Genomic DNA, 22,157 nt, shown 5'->3' on the forward strand with positions numbered 1-22,157 from the left:
TATTCACCTTGATGCCCAGCTTCTTGTCCTATACTTTAAGTCAGATATGGGTGCCCCAGAAGAGATCAGATTATATAGCATCTGTGAGATGTGCTCTAACAAGTAAAAAGTACTCTTTGAATGTAAGAGATTGATTCCTGTTGCATAAATGCCTAAGTTCTGTGCTTTTGATGCCAGGATATCTCAAATCAACATCAGTTCTAAGATCATCTGAAGTATGGATATACCTTGCTTTATACAACTGACACCTCTGAAAAGCTGTATGGAAAACCAATCAGTTTCTAAAAATAGATTTCATTGATGTCTTGTTTTAACATTGCTTACATTTTCTCCTGAATTCTCCCCTCTCCCAGAGAGCCAATTCTTATTATAAGAATTTTTATTGTAAAAGGGGAATTTGTAAAAATAAATTAGAACTAAGTAACAGATCAAAAACTTCTACTGTTATATGCAGTGCTGTACACCCCCCGGACGTTCCCCTCTGCAGAGGAGTAGGGGGATGTCTTCCTGTCTCCACTTTGGGGCCAAGCTTACTCTTTATGCTTTAGAGCATTTAGTTCTGATTGGGTAGCAGAAGGGGAACGTCCCTTACATGCTTGCAGACACTGTGTAATTGTCTTTATGGTTCTGCTTCCTCTACTTTGCATTAGTCTGTAAACCATGTTCTCTCAATTTGTCACGTTTGTTGTTTGACACTCATAATGCTTTCTGTAATGGTTGTGCCGGTTCACAACTACACCAACAATGTACCTGTGGCCTGGGGTCTTCTTTTCTTTTGTTGTCTTTGCCACCTTAGCTCTGAAGGGAAGCTTAAGGGTTGATTTGTATCTCTTATTAGTGGTTTACAACATGGTTTCATGTTATTAACAATTTGCAGTTCTGTTGAGAACTATTTGTTTTTGTTTGGCCATTGATATGTCTGGTCAGAGACATTTGTTACAAAGATTTTTGAACAGTGATTATCTCCTAGGACTGAGCCCAAGGTGCCCTTCCCTTCCTTCTTTGCCTTCTTTTCCCTCCCCTCCTTCTGTGCCCTGCACTGTTTACTTGCTTCTATGGATTCAGCTATCATCTCTATGTAGACAATTCCATAGTCGACTTTTCCAGCCCATGCCTTTCTCATGATCTCCAAATTTGCATCTTCATCTGCCCGTTGGACATCTTGAACTAGATGTAGACAACTGAAACTCAGAATGCCCCCAAATCAGCTCATCATCTTCGTCCCCAAATCCTCCCACCCCTTCTGAATTTCCCTGTTACTGTTGAGGGTATCACTATCCTCCCAGCCACCCGAGCATCTCACCTCCTGGGTGTCATCTTTGACTTCTTATTCTTTTTCTCTGCCCCCGAATTTTTTGCTAAGTCCTTTTGATTTCAACTTTGTAATATATGGGAAACAACTAGGTGGCTCAGTGAGCCAGGCTTAGAGATAGGGAGGCCCTGGGTTCAGTTCTGGTCTCAGACAGAACTTTGTGACCCTTAACCCCTATTGCCCAACCCTCACTGCTTCTCTGCCTTGGAACCGGTGCACAGTATTGATTCTAAGACAGAAGATAAGAGTTTAAAAAAAATACCTCTTGTATGAGCCCCCTACTCTCCTCTGATATTGCCACCACCCCAGGACAAGTTCTCATACCTGGACTTTCTGCAATAACTTTCTAGTTATTTTCTTTGTATCTCTCTGTCTCCTCTTCTTCCCCTTCCCTTCTCTCTCTCCCCCTCCTCTCTCTCTTACCTACACACACACACACACACACACACACACACACACACACACACACACATTCCTATCATATTCAAGAAAAAATATAAAATTGTTTATTTGGTATTGAAACCCCTTCATAATCTGGCCCCTTCCTACCTTTCCAGTCTCCTAGTGACAGTGGCTACTTTGTTTGTCCTTACACAAAACATTTCCGTCTCCTGACTGCATTTTCGTTGGCTGTCCCCCAGTTATTCCTGGAATTCTCTTGCTCTTCATCTCTACCTTCTGGCTTCCTTGATTTCTTTCACAACTCAGCTAAGATTCAGCCTTCCAGAAGAAGCCTTTCACCATCCCCCTTAATGTTAGGACTCTCCCTCTGTTCATTATCTCCATTTTATCCTGTATCTATTCTTGTACACAATTGTCTACATATTGTGTTCCCTTTAGACTGGGAGCTCCTTGAGGGCAGGGAGTGTCTTTTGCCCCTCTGTATCCCAACACTTAGTACAGTGCCTGGCACATAGTGGGCACTTCATAAATGCTTGTTGATTTGATGTTTCTTATCCTAGATGTGCTACTTTGTGCAAAAGTTTTTCAGTTTCATGTAATCAAAATCATCTACTTTATCTTTTTTCATTGCCCTGTCCTTTGCTTCATTAAAAATTCATTAACTAATAGTTGCAAAAGATAAATAAATGATCTGCTTCTCTTCGAATTTTTTTATGGTGTGATCTTGAATATTCAGGTCACATCCATTTGAATTTTATTGTGGAACACAGTGTAAGATGTTGGTCTAAGCCTGCTTTCTGCCAAATTGCTCTCTAATTTTCCCAGTGGGTCCTGTCAAATTCTCTCCTAGGCTGTTTATATTTTCAAATTTATCAGTGAGGTATTGAGTTCAATTATTGCTGATTCTTCATTGTCTATTGCATCAATCCATTTAAAAAAAAAACTTGCTAAAAGGGTTTGGTGATTGCTACTTTACATTATAATTTGAGGACTAGAAGTGCTATTCTTCCATTTTTGTTCTTTTTTTTTTTTTTAATTACTTCTCTTGATAGCCTAGATCCTCTGTTCCTCTGAATGAATTTTGCTATTTTCTTACCTAGCTCTGTAAAGTGTTCCTCTAGTACAGCATTAAATCTGAAAATTAACATTGATGGTATTTTAATTTTTATTATATTGACCCAGCCCAGTCATGAGCATTGAATATTTCTCCAGTTGTTTAAGATGTTCTCAGATCATATTTTCACCACATAAAAGGCAATTGCTGTTTTAAGAAAATTAAAATTTAAACAGATGTTTGTTAAATTTGTACTATTTGCCCAGGACTGTGCTTTGGGATAGAGCCATGGCTTTACCCACTTAGGGTCCTTACAATTTAGTAGGGAAAAATGAGACACCTAAACAAGAGAGGTACAAACCAAGTTGAGGTCAAAAGGGGAAAGGGATTGTTACTGATCAGGGGAACAGAGACTGGCAAAGGCTTCTGATGGAACAAATGACAATTGAGTGGGCTGTCAGTGGGCAGAAAGGTGAGGCAGCAAGCCTTTGGTTAAGATCTTATAAAAATGAGTATTTCTTTTATAAATAATCAGCCTCAAATTTTAATATATTTTTGATTGAAAAATCTGGATTTCAAAGTATATTTGATGCTTAAAGTGGGATATACCAGAAATTAGGCCGTAGTCAGATTAGAATTTCCATTTGTCAAGTTCTATTTGATTTTAATGTGATACACTTTTCATATAGGTTTGTTAATGATTATTTCCTATCATGTGAACTGGAGAGACAGTATGAGAACAAAACCAAGGAGAGTTTGGTATTCTTTGAACCATACAAAGAAGAGCATTGATAAATGGACTTTTTTCCTTCACCCAAAACAGTCTTAAAGTAGGTCATAATCTTTTCTAGTGATCTTAGTTTATCTTCCATTTCTTTTTGCACATTCTCTCTCGTCCTCCTTTTCAGTTTCTATCCATTTTGTCCCTTCCCCCACCCATCTTAAAATTGTCTGCTAGCTTTCTGAAAATATTCTGTCAAAACTGTTTACCAGTAACAACTAAAATGTGCTTTAAAGAGTGGTGTTATCCTCATTGTCTGTTTTGCTTGGCCCTCTGTTTTCATAACAGATTGTAAGACTCAATGCAGGCCTTTCAGGATTTTTTATTAGCTTATTAAATTTAACTGCCTTCACTGCTGCTGAATGAGGACATATAGAAACCCCTCCCCATAGGAGCCATCATATGCTTGCAGTGTGAGCCCGATACTTACCTTAATCTTGGAAGGAGATAGGAAATGATTTAATTTTTGCACATTTGACTATGCTCGGTTTACATATTCATAGCTTATTCCTGCAAAATAACTTTTAAAGAACAGACCAACAGGAACAAACCTTTTTTATATTTCTGTTCCCCTGAGATTAATATACAAATAGCTCTTGTCAGAGAGATCCAGCCACCTTTGGAATGGTGGACTAGTCTGGTATTTTAAGTGATCCTACTTAGATTTCAAATTTAACCTTCCTGTAGCTAAGTGCAGGGATTTCATACTTCTTCTAGAGCTCATTGCTTCAGTCTGGCTGGTCACAACCTCCAGACAACAACATATTTCACAAATAATGGCTAGAGACTTTACAACTGGGCAAAGAAGGGGAGAGACAGGGAGAGAGTGCGAGTGAGTATGCCTGACATGGGTTCCCTACAGGATTGGTCTATAGACTCTATACCATCTTCTGCCTTGGTTTGATTTGTTGCAGTTCTTTCAACTCCCCTATTCCTTATACTCCATTCTCTTGTTTGGTGCCACTCTGGTGCTTCCCTCGCCTTCAGCTCCCCAGTAGTGTTTTAGAAGTTTCAAATGCTTTGTGAAAAGTTCCCTCTCATTGTGAGCAGGAAGCCAAGAGAGAAATGTGAATAAATTATCAGAAGATTCTGGTCTGATCATTAAATGAAAGAGGTAAAAGCTACCATGTAGGCAGAAGGAAAGTGGTAGAGACATCCAGGAGTTCCTAGGAGAAAAGGTCTGAGAAAGAAGCCAGCAGTAGAGAACCTGTGACCACAGAGAATGGTATAAAAAGTATAGGTAATAAATGCAGGGTGATTTAACGATCCTAAGGTGATGAGGCTAATTTGACTTCGTATAACATTGAGATTTGAGACAAAACTGGAGGCCAGAGTTTGGCTTTGAAAAGAATGTACCTTATTCAGATGAAATGGGATGGAGGAAAGAGTAGGGTGTGGGAGGATGGAGCAGGGGAGCATATTATATTAAGAAGGTAAACTTGTGGGAGGAAATCCAGGAAACAGGAGGGGAGAAAGCGTTGTGGAGAAAGCATTTAGGCAAAGCTCCTTAGAGGCAGAAATAGAAGGTGTATTGTCATCAGAGGAGATTCCTGGCTACTTGGACAGAAAAAAGAAATGGATGAGGAGTTTGAGAAATAAGAGCAGCAAGGCAGCACAGTGGATAGAGCCCCAGGCCTGCAGTTCTAGTCTCATCCCAGATACTTCCTAGCTGTGTAATCTTGGGCATCTCACTTGATCCAGATTGCCTAGCCCTTGTTGCTCTTCTGTCTAATAATTGATACTGACAGAAGGTTACATTTTGGGGGGTGGGAGGTGGGGTAGAGACTAATAGACTGACAAACTGATCAATCGACCAACCACAAGCCTGGTGTGGAAGTAGTGATGGAGAATTTCAATTATCTGGACATTTCTTGCCATGGTTTCTCCTGCTCAAAGAATATTAACTAATTAATTTCTTGACTTTCCTTAACTATTCAGTCAAAAAGCTTAAGTGCTTAATGTATGCTAGGCCCTGTTAGATACTTGGAATATAGATACAAACATGAAACAATCCATATTCTTGAGAAACTTAAAAAAAGTGTTTCTTGATATTTTCATTTTCTTACATCACCATAGCATCCCATGTGTTCTTCCCCAACCTTGAGAGCCATCCCATGTGACAGGTTGTATATTTTTAGAGGAAAAGAAAGCATGACTGATTGATACATAGAAAAAGTCTGAAAACTTGTATATCATCCTACACAAAGGTATAAGTTGGGAGTAGCTTCTCATTATGTCTTCAATTAAATCCCACTTGATCTTTATACTTTTGTTGCATTTGTTGCTTTTGATTTTCAGGTACATGGTTGTTCTTTTCATTTCCATGGTTATCACCACAAACTATTTTCTTGGCTCCACATACTTCACTTTGCATCAGTTCATATAGATCTTTCTGGGCTTCTCTGTATTCATCACACACATCATTTCTTACAGTCCTGTCCTATTAAATTTGTGTACTACAGTTTGTTGAGTCATTCTCCAGTTGATGGGCATCTATTTTGTTTCTAATTCTTTGCTGTCACTAAAAAATGCTTCTATTTTAGAGTATATGGAGATTTTTTTTCTTCCCAGTAGCTTCCTTGGGGTATAAGTCCAAATTAAAGGCTATTTGATTTACATTATTACAAATTGCTTTTCAAAATTATTGCCCTATCTCACAGCTCCACCAATAATGTATTAGTGTGCTTGTCTTTCCACAACTCCTCCAACATTGACTGTTGGCATTTTTTGTCATTTTTGTCAGTTTGCAGGTAAAACCACAGAGTGATTTTGCTTAACATTATCCTTAATATTAATGATTTGTAGCATTTTTTTTCTCATGATGAAGCTGATATTCTTACCATTAAGGGTGGCAGCTTTTCTGAGTTAGAGTCTCAGCAAGGAGAAATGGGTTGCTGAGGTGGAGATGACAGGAACCTTAGGGGAATTAACTGTTCCCATTTTATTTGTGATGGAGGAGAGGTAAGATGGGCATGATCTGACATGCCCCCTAGATTTTATGAGTAGATTTTAAAGTGCTTTAAGAAAAGATAGGCAGAATATGACAGTAAAGGAAAAAGAATAAATGTTGGAGGTGATGTGGCAAAAATGGGACCCTATTGCACTTCTGGTGAAGTTGTGAATTGATCTAACCATTCTGGAAGGAAATTTGGAATCATGCCCAAAGGGCTTTGAAAGAATGCATGACCTTTGATCCAGCAATACCACTACTAGGTTTGTATCCAAAAGAGATTTTTAAAAAATGGGGTTGGACCTGTTTGTACAAAAATATTTATAGCCACGCTTTTTGTAGTAGCAAAAAATTGGAAAATGAGGGGATGCCCTCGAATTGGGGAATGGCTGAACAAATTATGGTATATGATAGTGATGGAATGATATTGTGTTATAAGAAATGATGAATAGGATGATTTCTTTAAGAACTAGAAAGAGCTCTGTATAGTTAGAAATATCTTGAATCCCTAAAAAACTAGATTACCCAAACTTCCTTTCTGTATTATCTACAATGCTTTTCCTTTTGTTTATGTTTGCGTGGTCAGGTTTGTATAAATTCTAAGGCTCCACCTGGTTCTTTTTTTTGCTGGGTGAGTTTAGCACCTTTTCCCTCTAGTTTTTTATGTTAGTTTATTATTAATAAAACTTTATTAAATAGAATATCTTAGTTATTGAATGTTAATTTTAAAATCAACACCTTCATGAATTGATGCAGAGTGAAATAATCAGAACCAGGTTAATGTTAATTAAAACACTGTGAAATGATCAAATGTAATAGACTTTGCTGCTAATAGCAGTGCAGTGATCCAGGACAATTCTGAGAGATTTTATGACAAAGAATGCTTTCCACATTGAGAGAAAGACCTGTGAGAGTAAAAATGCAGGAGAAAACACATGATTTATCACTTGTTCATATAGGTATGTGATTTGGGGTTTTGGTTTTTGAAAGATTATTACCAAAATGAATAATATGGAAATAGGTTTTGAATGATAATACATGTGTAACCCAGTAGAATTGCTTGTTAACCCCGGGAGGGAGGAAGACAACATGAATCACCTAACTGTGGAAAAATAAATAAATAAAAAATTTGGAGGGCATAGGCAGATTCTCATGGTCAAAAGTTCTACAAAGGAATTCATCAAGGATGCATTGGAAGCTCTCAAAACTGAAATCCCAAAGACACAAAGAAACAGTTAGGATTAAGAACTAACAAGGGTAATTGTCAAAAAGCCAAAACCAAAAAGATGATGTTGATATACAAAGAACTCGTCAACCAGTTTAGATTTCTAAAAGACACATTTAGAAGATAATTGCAAACTAGAATATGAAAGAACACCTCCAAATAATTAGTATTAGAAATGAAAAGCAAAACAACTCTGAGATTTCACTCATAGCTAGCAAACTGGCAAAGATGAGTGGGAATGGTTATTACTAGAGGAATTGTGGGAAGATAGCCACACTATTGGTCTGTTGTTGAAACTGCAAATGGGTCTAGCTGTTCTGAAAGGCAGTTTAGAATTATGAAAAGAAAGAGACCAAAATGCCCATATCCTTTGACCCAAAGATTCCCTTGCTAGGCACATTCCCCAAGAAAGTCATTGATAAAAAGGATGTTGTCTAGGCCCAAAGATTACAGCAGCCACTTCTGTGGTAGCAAAGACAAAGTGGGTGTTGGTTGATTGGGGTCTACTGTATCTAAAAAGATATGGTGTGTGAATGTAATTGAATATTATTATTCTGCAAGAAACAATGAAGGTGGTAAATATAAAAAAGAAGGGAAGATTTCAGGAGCTGAAGCCCAGGGAAGCTGAGCTTAGACATACGATGACTGTACCCATGGAAATGGAAAGACAAAGAATGTTCATTGTTCTTAGCAAGAAAAACTGAAGCAAATGATGGGTTAAGGAGCTGGGCCTTCTATTTATTTTCTTTCATCATTGTTTCAGTCACCCAAAACAGTAGGCCTTGCCTTTCATTAGTCTTCCCTTTTCCTCCCAAACATGTTAAAATCTGTTTCTTTTCCTTGGTTTCCCTCATCAGCCTCAGCTCATTCTGAGTTTTGACATTCCTCAGACCAGTTTTATAGCATTGCCACTTATTTCTGGTCCTTCCCTCTCCCCCCCCCTCCCCATCCTTACTTCTCTCTTTGAACATGTCTTTTTTAAAAAAAAATTTTTTTTTATTATCTTTTGCTTTTATTTCACCTACATTTCCCAGTATATCCTCTCCCTTTCCCTCCAGAAGGTCCTATCATTTCCAAAATTCAGACTTCTGAAATTTCTCTCTCAGATTGCAACCTCCTTTCTCTTCTCACCCTATTCTTTGGCCTCCAAGCATTAGCCCCCTTCTTACTCTTCTGGTTCATCATCCATCCCTACTATCTTCTTCTTTTTTTTTTTTTTTTCCATTGCAGTTGATCATGTAGTTAGCCAGTTCATGTCTCTCCTCGAATTCTCTGCCTTGGGTGTCCTGCCACTCGTCCCTTACCAAACCTCAACCTTGGTTTCTTCCTGCTGTCTGCCTCCTCTTCCCTTCCTCACGTGCTACCAGAGGAAGTCACTCTGCTTTGTTGACTGAGTTCCAAGAAGTTTATCTTATTCCAACTGGGACCACGGTGCTTTACAGCAATCTTTTTATTCTTTCCTAATTAACTATCACACTTCCCTGGTAACTCTTCCAAACCTCTTTTCTCCTCCAGCCCCTTTACCACCACCTTCTCTACAGAGAAAATAAAGGCTATCCATCATGATCTTCCCTTCAAAACTCCTCTATTTCACCCCCTCTTTTGACCCTCTTGGTTTTCAATATATCACAGAGAAATGGCTTTTCTCATCAAGGCTAACTTTTCTACTTGTACATTTGAGCTTATCTTCCCCCTTCCTCAGAAGCTTACCCCCTTTCTCTACTCATCAGTCAGTCCCTATATTTTGTTTCCTTCTTGATGCCAACAAATCTGCCTGAGTCTCTCCCACCCTTAAACCCCTACTTATACCCCTCTTCCTTTTCAGACTGGGGAAACTGGGTATGGCTATGGAGAATGGCAGACTTTGGGGATATGTTGGATAGTTTTGCTGAGCTAATTTGTTATTTTTCCTTTTTTGTTCTTTGTGATGAGGGATGGCGTTTTAGAAAGGAGATGTATATAATATAAAAACAAAAGATCAGTACATATTTCCTTGATTATACTTCCCTCAAGCTATCATCCTATATCTTTCCTCCCTTTCATAAACAAACTCTTTGCCATCTCTTCTCATTGCTTCCATTTCCTCTCTTCTCACTTTCCTATTTCTGGCTTCTGATTTACCATATAATCAATCACCAAATATTGATTAAGCACCAGCAACTTCTCAGGCCCTGTGCTAGGTGCTCAGAGTATGGGTACTAAGAATGAAACAACCCCATTCAGAATGAGTTTACATTCTAATAGAGAAGACAACAATTAAAAATAAAATATATATTTATACACAACACAAGTGTAAAGTGAATAGATAACAAATATAAACAAAGCTGTTAAATATAAGGTAATTTAAAGGGAGGGCAATAGCAGTTGGGGTAAACCTGCAAGAAACATGCAGAAGTTAATGCCAAAGCTGCATTTAATTTTCCTTCTTTTCCTTTCTCGCTCCCTCCTTCTTTCTTTTCTTCCCTCCCTCCCATAAAAGCACCATGCCCAGGTCTGGAGATACAAAGAAAAGCGAAAATAGTCCTGAAGGAGCAGCTAGGTAGCACAGTAGCTAGTAGGTAGTAGTAGACCTGACAAAGCTAACATTTTAAAGGAAGAGAGGAACTCGGGGGCATACCTTGTAGATATAGGGATGACCAGTGCCAAAGCATGGAGATGGAAGATGAATAGCATGAGAAGAAGAGATCCATTTTGGCTGGATCAGAGTCTAAGATGGGAAAAATGTTTGGTGAGGGTGGCTGGGTGGTACAGTGGGCAGAATTCATCTGTAAAATGGTGATAACACACCTGTTTCTTGGCCTTGTTGCGAAGATCAAATGAAATAATACTTGTGAAGCATTTAGCACAGTGCTTGCCCCAAAGCAGGCACATAATAAGTGCTTGTTTCTCTTCCTTCCCCCTCGCAGTGAGGTTAGAAAGATTATTTGGGACCAGATTGTATAATAGATCTTGAAAAGCTAAACAGAAGAATTTCTATTTTATCCTCGAGACAATTGGAAGCTATTGGGATTGATTGAATAGGCAAGCCACAAGTCCACCTTAAGGAACATTACTTTGGCATTTGTGTGTAAGGTAGACTGGAGTGGAGAGAAATTTAAAGTAGAGAGTCCAATTATTAGGAGGCTGTTATAATAACCTAGATGACAGGTGATGGGGTCCTGAACTAAGATAGTGGCTGGGAGAGTAGAGAGGCAAGGAGTCATACAGAGAAGAAGACAGTGAAGACTGAAATGAAATGGTCCTGTTTGGCAACTGTTGGCATATGAAGGCTGAGGGAGAGTGAAGAGGTCAAGATGATGCCAACAGAAGGATAGGAGGCCTTCGATAGGAATAGGAATGAGTTTAAGAAGAAAGATAGTAAATTTAAACATGTTGAGTTTAAGATATCTCTGGGTCATTCAGTTTGAAATGTCTATTAGGCAACTGAATATCAGGAGGGACCAGGGCTGGATATAGAGATCTGTGAATCATCTGCATAGAAATGATAGTTAAACCCCTGGAGAAGAGAAGAAGGCCCAGCACATCAGTTCAGGAGATGTAATGATGAACCTGCAAAGGAGACTGGAAGGGAGCCATTGGTTGAATCAAGAAAGAGAAGTGTTCTGGAGACCCATGTGTAGGGGCCAGAGAGGGAGGGAATGATGGTGCCAAATACAGTAGAAGGGGTGAGAGTCATTCACTCCGAGAAGAGACCATTCAATTTGGCAATTAAGAGAATCATGATAACTTGGGTGAAAGCTGTTTCTGTCAGGTGATGAGGTCCGGAGCCATTTTGCATCAGGTAGAAGAGTGGAAGACTATTTTGTGGAGTTTGATCGAGACAGAGATAGGGAGAGATAGAGGCCAGGAGCTTGAGGGGACCGTAGCGTATAGAAATTTTGTTTTACAAGTGAGGGAGACTTGACTAAAACTGTTCCTTCCCAGATTATGAGGGATCTCTTAATGATGAAATCTGATAGTCTTTTCTCAGTTTACCCTTCTTGACTTAGATGGAGTTTTTGACACTTGGTCATGATTTCCTCCTAGATATATACTCTGCCCTTACTGCCCTTTTTCTCCTACTTGCTTAATTTTCTCCTTTACTAAGGCCACAGTTCAAGTCCTGCCCCCTAACTGTAGGAGTCCTCCGAAAGCTCTCCTTTTCTCTCTTCTTTTGGTGACTGTATCAGCTTCTATGAGTTCAGATATCATTCCTAAGCACTCCAATTCCTGCCTTAGGAATCTGCTTCACATCTCATGATCTCTAGACCTCCCATTAACAGCTGACTGCCTAGAGAGCCTTTACATGTCAAAATCTACATCTCCAAAACAAAATTCATTCTCTTTTCCCCCATTTTTCCTTCTATATATTGTATGTTGTTTGTTGACAGCAGTGTACTACTTAATGTAACAGAATTCCACCTTAAAGTTTTCCTTCTGGCAAGGTGTCCCGCATATATGTGTTAGATACAAGATTCCTTATTCAACAACTGCTGCCCTCGCCCCCTCAAATTATTAATATCAGATGAGACATTAACTGGGAGAAGTATGTTCATCAGAGGGATTTGCCGCTGTTAGAGGAAATCCAGTGGAGATTCCTTCAGACTTGACTCCACTTGTGGAAGGCGCCATCATCACCTGCAGCCTCACCATCATCTTTGGCCCCTCATCTCCCCTGAGCCAAGGTCTGACCTGGAATCTTGGCTCAGACACGAGTAATAGCTGTGGGACCCCCTGTTAAATGGGGAGACTAATAGCACTTCACAAGATTGTTGTACAATTCAAATGAAATAATATGTGGGAAACTGTGAGCTGTTATTTGCCAAGTCTTGTCAGTTCTGCTTCAATATGTTTTTCAGCTGTCCCTTCCCTCCACTTCAGACACAGACACAGACACACACACACACACACACACACACACACACACACACACACACACACACACCCTCTGCACTCTAGAAATAGATTCTGATTGGTCTTGGAGCTTCCAGGTTCTCCATCCTTCCTATAGCTGCTAAGTTAATATTCCTCAGCTTTGTCTTTTTCTTTGTTCTGTAAGAAGGGAATTTTAGATATGTGGTGTGTGTGTATGTATTTAAGGTGTGATCACCAGGAATCAAGCCAGATCAGCTTGATTCCATAATTAATATGGAACCAAGTCAGGATGGCTTTTATGGTAGTTTATTTACAATTAGGAAGGTTGAACTCTGGCGGAGGAGGATTTAGAGCTAAATTAAACAAGGCTACTAGCCGCAAGGCCTTGACAATTAGAGAGGCGAAGAAGCCTCCTTGAGGATAGAGATTCTAGAACGCCAAGAGAGGTGAGGGAAAGTCAGCCTAACTTACCCACGTGACAATTCAGAGGGAAGCTGCCTGAGGTCTCACCAGAGATCCTTCTACCCCAAGTTCAAAGCGCCAACTGCCTCACAGGAAGTTACCAGCTGCTTTCGTCACTTCCTGCACCCACCTCTAATTTCAAGCAGACAAATGGCAGTCTCAACACTGTTTTGGACTGCCCAAAGGGCAGTCCCTTGTTCTTGATTTGTTATTTATTGTCACGTGTAGGTAACTCATCTCCCCTCCCCACCCCCACTCAGGGAGGTGGGATGACATTGTCTCTGGCGGCTAGAGTTTTAACTATGAATGGGGTGAGCTAATTCCATTTACACAGTTCCCTTCTCCCTGCTCAGATATATCTTCACTTGCTCCCTATTGCCTTTATGATAAAAATAAATTCTTCAGGCTCACATTTAAAGCCTTTCCTAACCTGGTTTCTCCCTTTTCTCTTATCATCCTTTTTCTTCTTGATTCCCTGAGCTCAATGTGCCATCTCCCACCTCTGCGCCTGCAGAAGCTGATCATTACCTGTCTCCATTGTACTTCCTTCTCACCTGTCTCTCAGAATCTGTCTTATTTCAAGATTCTGTTCCGCCTACATGAAGCCTTTCCTGATCTCTCCAATTGCTAATGCTCTTCCCTCCTCCAATCTATCTTAATAATAGTTGCCATTTCTATAGCATTTTAAGGTTTGCAATGCATGCTACAAATATCTCATTTTAGGTGACTCATGGAAAAAGCACTGGGCCCAGAGCCAGGAAGATCTGAGTTCAAATTTGGCCCTAGACACTTAATCATTTGTCTTTGGGATCCTGGGCACACTTAGTCCCTCTCTGCTTTGGCTTCCTCATCTGTAAAAGTGGGGAAATAATAGTACCTACCTCCCAGTGGTTGTTATGAGGACCAAATAAGCTAATATATTTAAAGTGCTTAGCCCAGCACCTGGCACATAGCAAATGCTTAATAAATTCTTGTTTCCTTCTTTTTCCTCACAGCAGTCACTGGGAATAGATGCTATGATTATCCCAGTTTTACAGATGAGGAAACCAAGGCAATTAGAAGTGAAGTGACTTGCCCAAGATCACATAGATAGTTAAGTATCTGAGACTAGATTTGAATTCAAGAAGATGAATCTTTCTAACATGAGGCCAGGCCTTCTATCTGCTGCTCCCCCTAGCTGGCCCACTGGGGTGCAGAAGATGCTCAGGGAAGACCACTACTCTGGCGTGAGGCCTTGCCAAGCCCTTTTCAGGGCTGCCTTCCTCCTTGGGCATCCACCTGCCACTCAGCTCTCACCCTAACTCCAAGAAGCTGTCATGTGCTGGTGAGCCATCGGCAGGCAGGCGAAACCAGGTTGAAAGTAGCCAACAGACCTCCAACCTGTCACAAATTAGGGGAGGGGTCTACCCCGGGATGCAAAGGTTTCCCCCGCAGAAGAAGTTCATGAGAGCAGTTTGTTCCAGGAGCCATGAAGGGGGTGGAAGCAGGCCGCACGGAGCTAAGATGAGTGCTTGGTGAGGCAGTGAAGAAGCCGGGGGTCCCCTGTGTCCCGAGCCATCGCCAGGCGTCCTGACTGGAGGAGAGAGAGCGCACCTTGGCCTCACTTCAGTGCCGCACCTACGGCACGGCCAGTGATGTCAGCGTGGGCTCCTTCCGCTACAGGGACAATAACTGAGCCGTGTTACCTAGTGAAGAGGAGCTCCTCGCAGACGTCCGGCCTCACCCGTTATTTCACTGCCTCTCAGAGGGCACTCTAGGCTCTGGAAGGTTGTACACGTTCTGGCAGGTTCTTTCGGGGCAAAAAGGTCCTAATGACAGATGATGTGTTTCTACTTAGTGAGAGCTCTGCAGCCTACCACCGATGCCTTACCTGATCATGAATTCCTGTGTTGTGGCAACCTGTAAAACTAGGAAAAAGCCAGAATGGCCCTATGTCTTATGCAGCCCACTTCTGCTCTTGGGGTGCAGAAAAGTCACCGTGTAAACACTGAACATGAAGTCTTTGTCCAGGACCATCAGGGGGGCTTACCAGTGGAAGAATAGAATCACTTTAGGCTTGACCATCTCACCAAAGAAAGCTAGAATATTAAAGGAGGTCACATGAAATGGAAAGATAACTCCCAGGTTCTCTCTTGATAATCTGTAAGGAGCTGGCAGAGTTAATTTTATTGTGCGTTCATCAATAGCATGTTCAATTCAGGAAGGATTTATTAATCAGCCAATGCATCCTGGGGATACAGAAACCGAACCACCCTTTCCTCAAGGAGCCTTCATTCTACTGAGGAGAGCAGTATGGGCACAGAGAAGTGTAAAATGTGTATGGAATAAATACCAATTAATTTTAGGAGAAGCAGTGACAAACCAGGGGGATCAGGAGGCCTTTTGAGAGGAAGTGGCATGTGAACTGAACCTTTAAAGTTATGTTCAAGTCCCAGAGGAAGAGATGAGAGAGGCATTCCAGACATGAGCTAGATAGGAAAAGGAGTGTTGTCAACAGGTTGGGTTGTGCAGTGTGTGAGGGAGATAACTGGAAATCAGTTTGGAAAGTAAAAAGAGAGTAGAGAGGAAAACCAGTTTAAAGAAAGCTTGTCAAGAGACTCAAGAAAGTCATTCCAAGGGCATTTAAAAATATAACCGGAGGAAAGACAACAAATTGTTAGAAAATGGAAAAGATCTGCAAGGATTTCTTTCCTCTTCTCCCTCCCCCCCCTTTTTTTCTTTTTCTTTTTTTTTGAGCAGACTCTTCAAAATCCAGGTCTTAATTGAGCCATTCTATGGATTCCATTGTCACAGTCTTTAGTGGCTCTTAAAAGTGTAAATGTCACTAAAGAAGACCAAATCTATCCAGAAAAGGTGTGTGCTAGAGGTGAACTAATTTTGAGGGCATTTGGGAATTGATTCTCAAGTGACAAGTAGAGGAGAAGATAAAAGAATGCAAAAGATCTCAGGACTTATTACTCCTAAAAAAGGTTAAAGCATCAATAACCATCAATGTATATTCACTTTATATTATGTACAGAATTTTTGTGAAAATTTATTCGTGCAATAAGGCATCCCTCTGAGGGAACTGGAAGGAAATAAGCAGACTTTCACAAGGCGAAGTTCCGTAAAGACCATGTCTTTACCATTATAGATAGAATTGACTAGAAGATGGTGAAGTACAAGATTCCACTCTACTTATGGTTTGTTGCCCAAAAAAAACCCCAATTTTATTTAGTAGAATGAAATTCTATCTTAAATGTTTTCTTCCAACAAAATGTCCTCATTTGCATGTCAGAATTATACATCTTCCCTTGAAAGGAATAACAGAGAGAACTTTGTTCAGTAATCACCTTGCAGAGCTCAGACCAGAGAGACAGTCACCAAACTTTACCGGGGGTCAGACCACTTTTGGAGCACTGAAATCTTATAGATCTCCAGCCAAAACTGTCATCTGGATCCTGGTATGACACCACACTCATCCTAAGAAAATAGCAGCAGGACCACTCCCCCCCATGACCTTCCCCTACAGAAGTGCATGGAGTCTGTCCTTAACCTAAAGTCAGAAATCAGGAAATAAGTTAGAAGAATGAGCAAACAAAAACTCCCACAATAAAAAGATATTACAATGACAAGTACACTCAACATAAGAAAGAAGAAAATTATTCCTACATCTCCAGGCAAAGCCTTTAAAAAAAGCATAGTTTGACCACAAATTCAGCTAGAATTCTTGAAAAGAGATAAAGCAAGTGTTAAAAAATGTTTTTAATGGCTAAACAAAGTGTGGTATATGATTATAATGGAATACTACTGTGCTGTAAGAAATGATGAGCAGATTAATTTGAAAAAATGTAAGGAACTACATGAGATAAATCAAAAGTGAAATGAGTAGAACCAAGAGAACATTATATACAGCTACAGATTTCATATTTGAAGGATAACTTGTGAATGTTCACCTCCAGAGCTTGAACTGAAAAATGGAAACATGAAAGACATAATCTGTGAATGTGTGTATATATATATATATCTATATCTGTATCTATATCTATGTTTGTTGGATGATGCCTTTTCTGGTGTGAGGAAGAGGGGCTGAGATACCTGGAAATAAATTCTATTATTTTTTTTAAGAGAATGGTGGGGAGAGAGTATTAAGCAAAACCAATTAGGGATGTACAAAATTAACAGCCTTTTTTGTAGTAGCAAAGAATTGGGAACTGAGGAGTTGCCAATCTATTGGGGGACTGCCGAATGAGTTAGGATATGGAAAGGTGATGGAACATATGGTGCTGTAAGAAATGATAAAGAGGGTGGTTTCAAGAGAATCTGGGAAGACTTGTATTTACTGATCCAGTGAAATGAGCACAAGTAGGAGGACAATTATACAATGACTGTTGTAAAAGCAAACTACTTTGTAAGACTTAGAGATGACTAACCTAGTTCCAGAAGACTGATGATGAAACATGCGTCTAACTTCTTGGTAGAGAGGTGAAGGACTCAGAGGGGAAGCCCTAGGCAGGCAGACAGACAGACAGACAGACAGACAGACAGACAGACACACACACACACACACACACACACACACACACACACACACACTCACACACTCTCAATAGGACAAATGTGAAATTCTTCTTTGCTTGATTATACATGTTTGTAACAGAGGTGTTCCCCTCACGCTTCCACACATGGAGGGTGGATAGATAAGAGGGAGAGAAAGTAGGTTTTTTCTATTTGAAAAAGAAAATTAAATTATCTTTTTTTTTCCTTTTTTAAAGCTAATTATAGTAGTTTAGGCAAGAGGTGATGAGGTCTTATACTACTGGGGTGGAGAGGAGATGTATATGAGATGTTATGAAAGCAGAAACAAGATTTGACAGCATATTTATTTGGGATGAGTGCAAGTGAGGAGCCAAGGATTATATTGAGTTTTAAGCCTACGTGACTGGGAAGATGATGGTGCTCTCAACAGTAACAGCAAAGCTGGGAAGAGGAAAGTGAGGGGAAAAGGAGTTTAAAGAGCTCTATTTGGGATATGTTAAATTCAGATGTCTATGAGACATCCTATTTTGACATGGATAAAAGTCCATGGGTATGGGCAGCTAGGTGGCTCAGTGGATACAGAACCAGGCCTAAAGACAAGAGAATCTGGGTTCATATCCAACCTCAGACACTTCTTAGTTGTGTGACCCTGGGCAAGTCACTTAACCTCCATTGCCTAGCTCTTACCACTCTTCTGCCTTGGAACCAATACCCAGCATTGATTCTAAGATGAAAGGTAAAAAAAAAGATTTAAAGGTTAAAAGGTTTAAGATGGAAGGTTTAAAAAAAAATGTTATTTGGCAATTCAGTACTAGAGCTCAGGGAGAGATTAGGCCTGGATATATAGATTTGGTAATCATCTAAGTAGAGCTAGATGATCATTGAACGGTGGCAGTCGATGAGGTCACTGACAGTATAGTGGGCAGAGCATGGGTGGACACATATGTTTAGTGGTCCTAGCACAGATGAAGAGCCCGCAAAGGAGATAATATAATTGTTCAGACAGGTAAGAGGAGAGCCAGTAGAGAGCAGTGTCATGAAAACTTAGAATAGAGAGACTATATCCATCATAAGCCCTTAATAGAGTCATGAATGAATGAATTAATCCCTGGCTCTCCCAGTCTTGGAATGTGACTACTAGAAGTGTTGATTTCAATAAAATTTAAAACCAAAATACTTTTAAGTCTTGTGTGAAATTCGTTATAATGGGATTCTACCTGTAGATTAATTGGTTTTGACAACTAATTTCTATCAGTCTGAGAGTGAAAATCTTGTCAAAAGAAAGACGCTTCAGAAATTAAGCTGATTTTGAGCATGTGAATTGTGTTTAGATGATGTGATCCTGCCAGTATCCGAGTCTGTGTGTTTGCTTTTACAGAATGAGCAGGCGTTTGAGGAAGTCTTCCAGAATGCCAACTTTCGTTCCTACACATTCAGGATCAGAGTCAAACTGGAGACTTACAATGTAAGTAAACTCACCTGGGAAATTACTTTGTTTATCAAAATGAGTCTGGGCTTATTTTCTCTGCATTTGTGAAGACTAGGAATCACAGGAGGTAGAGGAGTATCGTATGTTTCCTAGAATTTTAAGTAACAAAAAATCATAGAGGGCATTTTGTCCAGCTGCTGGGTGACCTCGGACAAGTCATTCCACACCTGTGGACCTCAGTTTCTTTTTCTGTAAAATGAACGTATTGGACTAGACAAATTCTGAAGAATCTTCCAGGGAAAGCCTGCAGTTCTCTGAACTCACTGCCTATTGATTGGAGTGGCTTATAGAGTCGAGAGAGGGGTAGGGTGAAAGGGGGAGCTTCTACGTGGGCTAGTGAGACCCTTGCCCAAGGCCATTCTTCCCTGGAATCACTCATGTGAGTCACAGCTGCTGAGGAGAAGGGGGAGGCTTTGTGGACTCTTGGTCAGCTGTTCTTTTCTTTCCCAGGACGAGTCTCGCATCAAGGCCTCCGTGGTGGATGTGAAGCCTGTAGACTACCGAGAATACGGCAAGAGGCTCATCATGAATATTAGGAAACATGCTGCTCGGCAAATGTGAGCAGGCGGCTGCCAGTTGGGGGCCCAGAATGACCCAAGAACTGGTGTGTGCTGGATCTCTTCCCACCCCCCGTGTGACAGTTGAGCTTGCAGAGCTGCCCTTTATGGTGGACTAAGCAATTCCCTTTGTTGAGTGAGCCCAGGAACCCCTTGGTAGGTAAAGAGGCGTGTGCTCAGAATTGTGACCATAACCGTGTCGGGCCCGCGGGCCAGAGTCGGACGGTACCGTACCAGTCGTCACTGCCATTCGCTCCGAGCGTCCGTTGCTTTTATTAAGATATCATTCTCTTTAGGTCGGAGTCATGTCCAAAGTCATTATCCCTAGATTTGCAGACAACAAAATAAATGGTTTCCCCAAGATTTCCTTTCTCTGGAGGGTGACCTCTCTGGAACTTTCTGGGGAAGGAATTGGAAAAGCAGCGACTGTAGAGACCTGAGTGTTAGCACAAGGGTTTCCTCCTAGAATTCAAAGGCTTCCTCCTTCGAGAGGGGCCGCGTCGCTGTTAACGCCTGGAATGGCAAGACGGCAGAATTATTAATCAAAGACGTATCTCTTCTATCTGAAGAATATCCTTCCTTCAGGGTTTAATAGACTGAGTCAGATGGGTCTGATATTAATCAAAATTGTCTCTTCTGAGGAAGGCTGATAAGCATTGACTCACTGTCCCCTCGGGAAATCTAGGCGACTACAAAGCTTTGCTTGAGTTTTCACTTCAATTAACATCACGTTTTGAATTGATGATTGTACACGTTTCCTACCTGTATATATTTCCTGCATTTGTATGTTTCACTTCTTCCGTTTTGGTCGAAGCTGTTTAAATAAGGAGAGAATTATAAAGGGGGGAGGGGACCCTCTGTTTCTATTGCTTTGTTTCAATAAATAGTATATTTAGTTCTCTGTGAATCCTACTTTCTTTGAACTCAAAGGGTTCTACTTACTGGAAAGCAATTAATTAGCCTTCATAATAAATGTTCACTTGGGGGAGATGTTAACTTATTACGAACTCTAAGATTAGACCGAGGCATAGAGATCTCTATTCCTGATGTTTGCAGCCCTGAAATGCATCTTTAAAAGAAAAAAAAATGTTTTGTGCCCAAGAATGCTGATGATCTGGCACTTTGGGGATTTTATTGACGTTTACGCAGCAGTCTAAAACCAACCAGGCTTTGAAATTTGTACAGACAGTGAGCTAGTATAGAAAACAGTAATTATGCTACTGGGCTTTTCAGTCAGCAGAGCATGCTCGCTCTGTGTGCTCCTAATCACATTAATTATGCGTCCGTTGGCTGCAGCTCACAGCTTGGCATTTGCTGCACATCTCTTGGAGGATCTGGCCAGTGGTGCAGACCGGCTGCAGCCCTGCGAACTGGATCCTAATTTGTGGAAATGTCTTCCTGGAGGCTCTTTCTGGAGCCCGTGGCACAGTCTCTGGTGCTTCCTGACGAGTCCTCTTTGTTCTCCGGGCCTGCGAGCTCCACTTCTGAGGAAGGACTCAAAGGGTGTTTGTTGTCAGGACCATCGATGGCGTGGCCAGGTTCCTTCTCAGAGCCCCGCCTCGGTCTCTGAAAGCCCGGCAAAGTCGCCTTGCTTGGCCGAGGCCTCGCGATTTTTGTAGAAAAGGCTTCTTCCTTCTGACCTTGCTTATAAAGCATCAACTAGAAAATGATAGTCTTCAGCACCTTTCTGGATTGACAAATTGTGGGTTAGCAGCGAGGCTCTGTTGCTCCGTCCTGTAACGAGTCTTCCTACTCGTTCCTCTCTGCTTCCTTCTGGAGAAGAAAGGCTCCGCTCCCCCGGCGTCGGGGTGGGCCTGGTGTGCATCCTCGCATCCCCGGCAAAGGAGGGCCCCTTCCCGCACCACGTGACCACGCCGGCGGTCACCGCCTTGTGATTTGGGGAGAGACTCTTGCAGGAGGCTACCTCCAGGGAGGATTTTTAGCAGATTTCCCTACTGGAAATCAGATCACCAATGGAGAAACATCAGAAACTGGCTCCACTGTTTTGCTTTTAAAAGCTTAAAGTCCCTGAGGAGTCTTCCTAAATAGATTCTGGCCCCCCAGTCCCTATAATTCTCTTGGCTTTAGTCTAGCCTGAAAGGCTGTTGCTGGTGTTCTATCTTCCATCTTTCACTTGGAGATCAATGCTTCAGTCACATTCACCATGACATCAGTGTTAAGCAATTAGGAAAAAAATCTAATCATTTTGCCTTTATTTTAAATGGTTCTAGAATTCCCTTCAGTATCATTGTGAGTGGTGGGGGAAAAAAATAGAAGCGTAATAATCCGATTTCTGTCTATATTTCCAGTGTTTTATGCTTTCCATTAAAGCCCTGCTTGTCTCCGGTGTGTTGTGCTGACTTTTTGAACTGCGGGGTCAAACATCCCTCGCCTTGTTTTTCTGAGTGGCCTGTCTTTGAAAAGAATAAATATTATCGATCGTGGTATTTAATACACTAATGAAACCCACGGTTATTGACTACGTAATTAATATACTGTCTAAAAGTGAAATTTGGCAGCACACTATAGAAAGGTTATATTGACTTGCATTTC

General features: G+C 40.9%; 1 protein-coding gene across 1 annotated transcript in view; it reads left to right on the top strand.

Annotated features, from left to right (window-relative positions):
• Nucleotides 1–20,651, top strand: part of RPA1 (replication protein A1) — a 74,906-nt gene extending 54,255 nt beyond the window's left edge. The window contains exons 16-17 of the mRNA XM_044676337.1: nt 18,937–19,023; nt 19,498–20,651. Coding sequence (XP_044532272.1) covers nt 18,937–19,023; nt 19,498–19,608 — 198 coding nt within the window. The 3' untranslated portion in view covers nt 19,609–20,651. The remainder of the gene's footprint in view (nt 1–18,936; nt 19,024–19,497) is intronic.
• The last annotated feature ends 1,506 nt before the right edge of the window (nt 20,652–22,157 follow it).

Source organism: Gracilinanus agilis, chromosome 4 (assembly GCF_016433145.1).
Source record: "Gracilinanus agilis isolate LMUSP501 chromosome 4, AgileGrace, whole genome shotgun sequence".
Taxonomy (NCBI): domain Eukaryota; kingdom Metazoa; phylum Chordata; class Mammalia; order Didelphimorphia; family Didelphidae; genus Gracilinanus; species Gracilinanus agilis.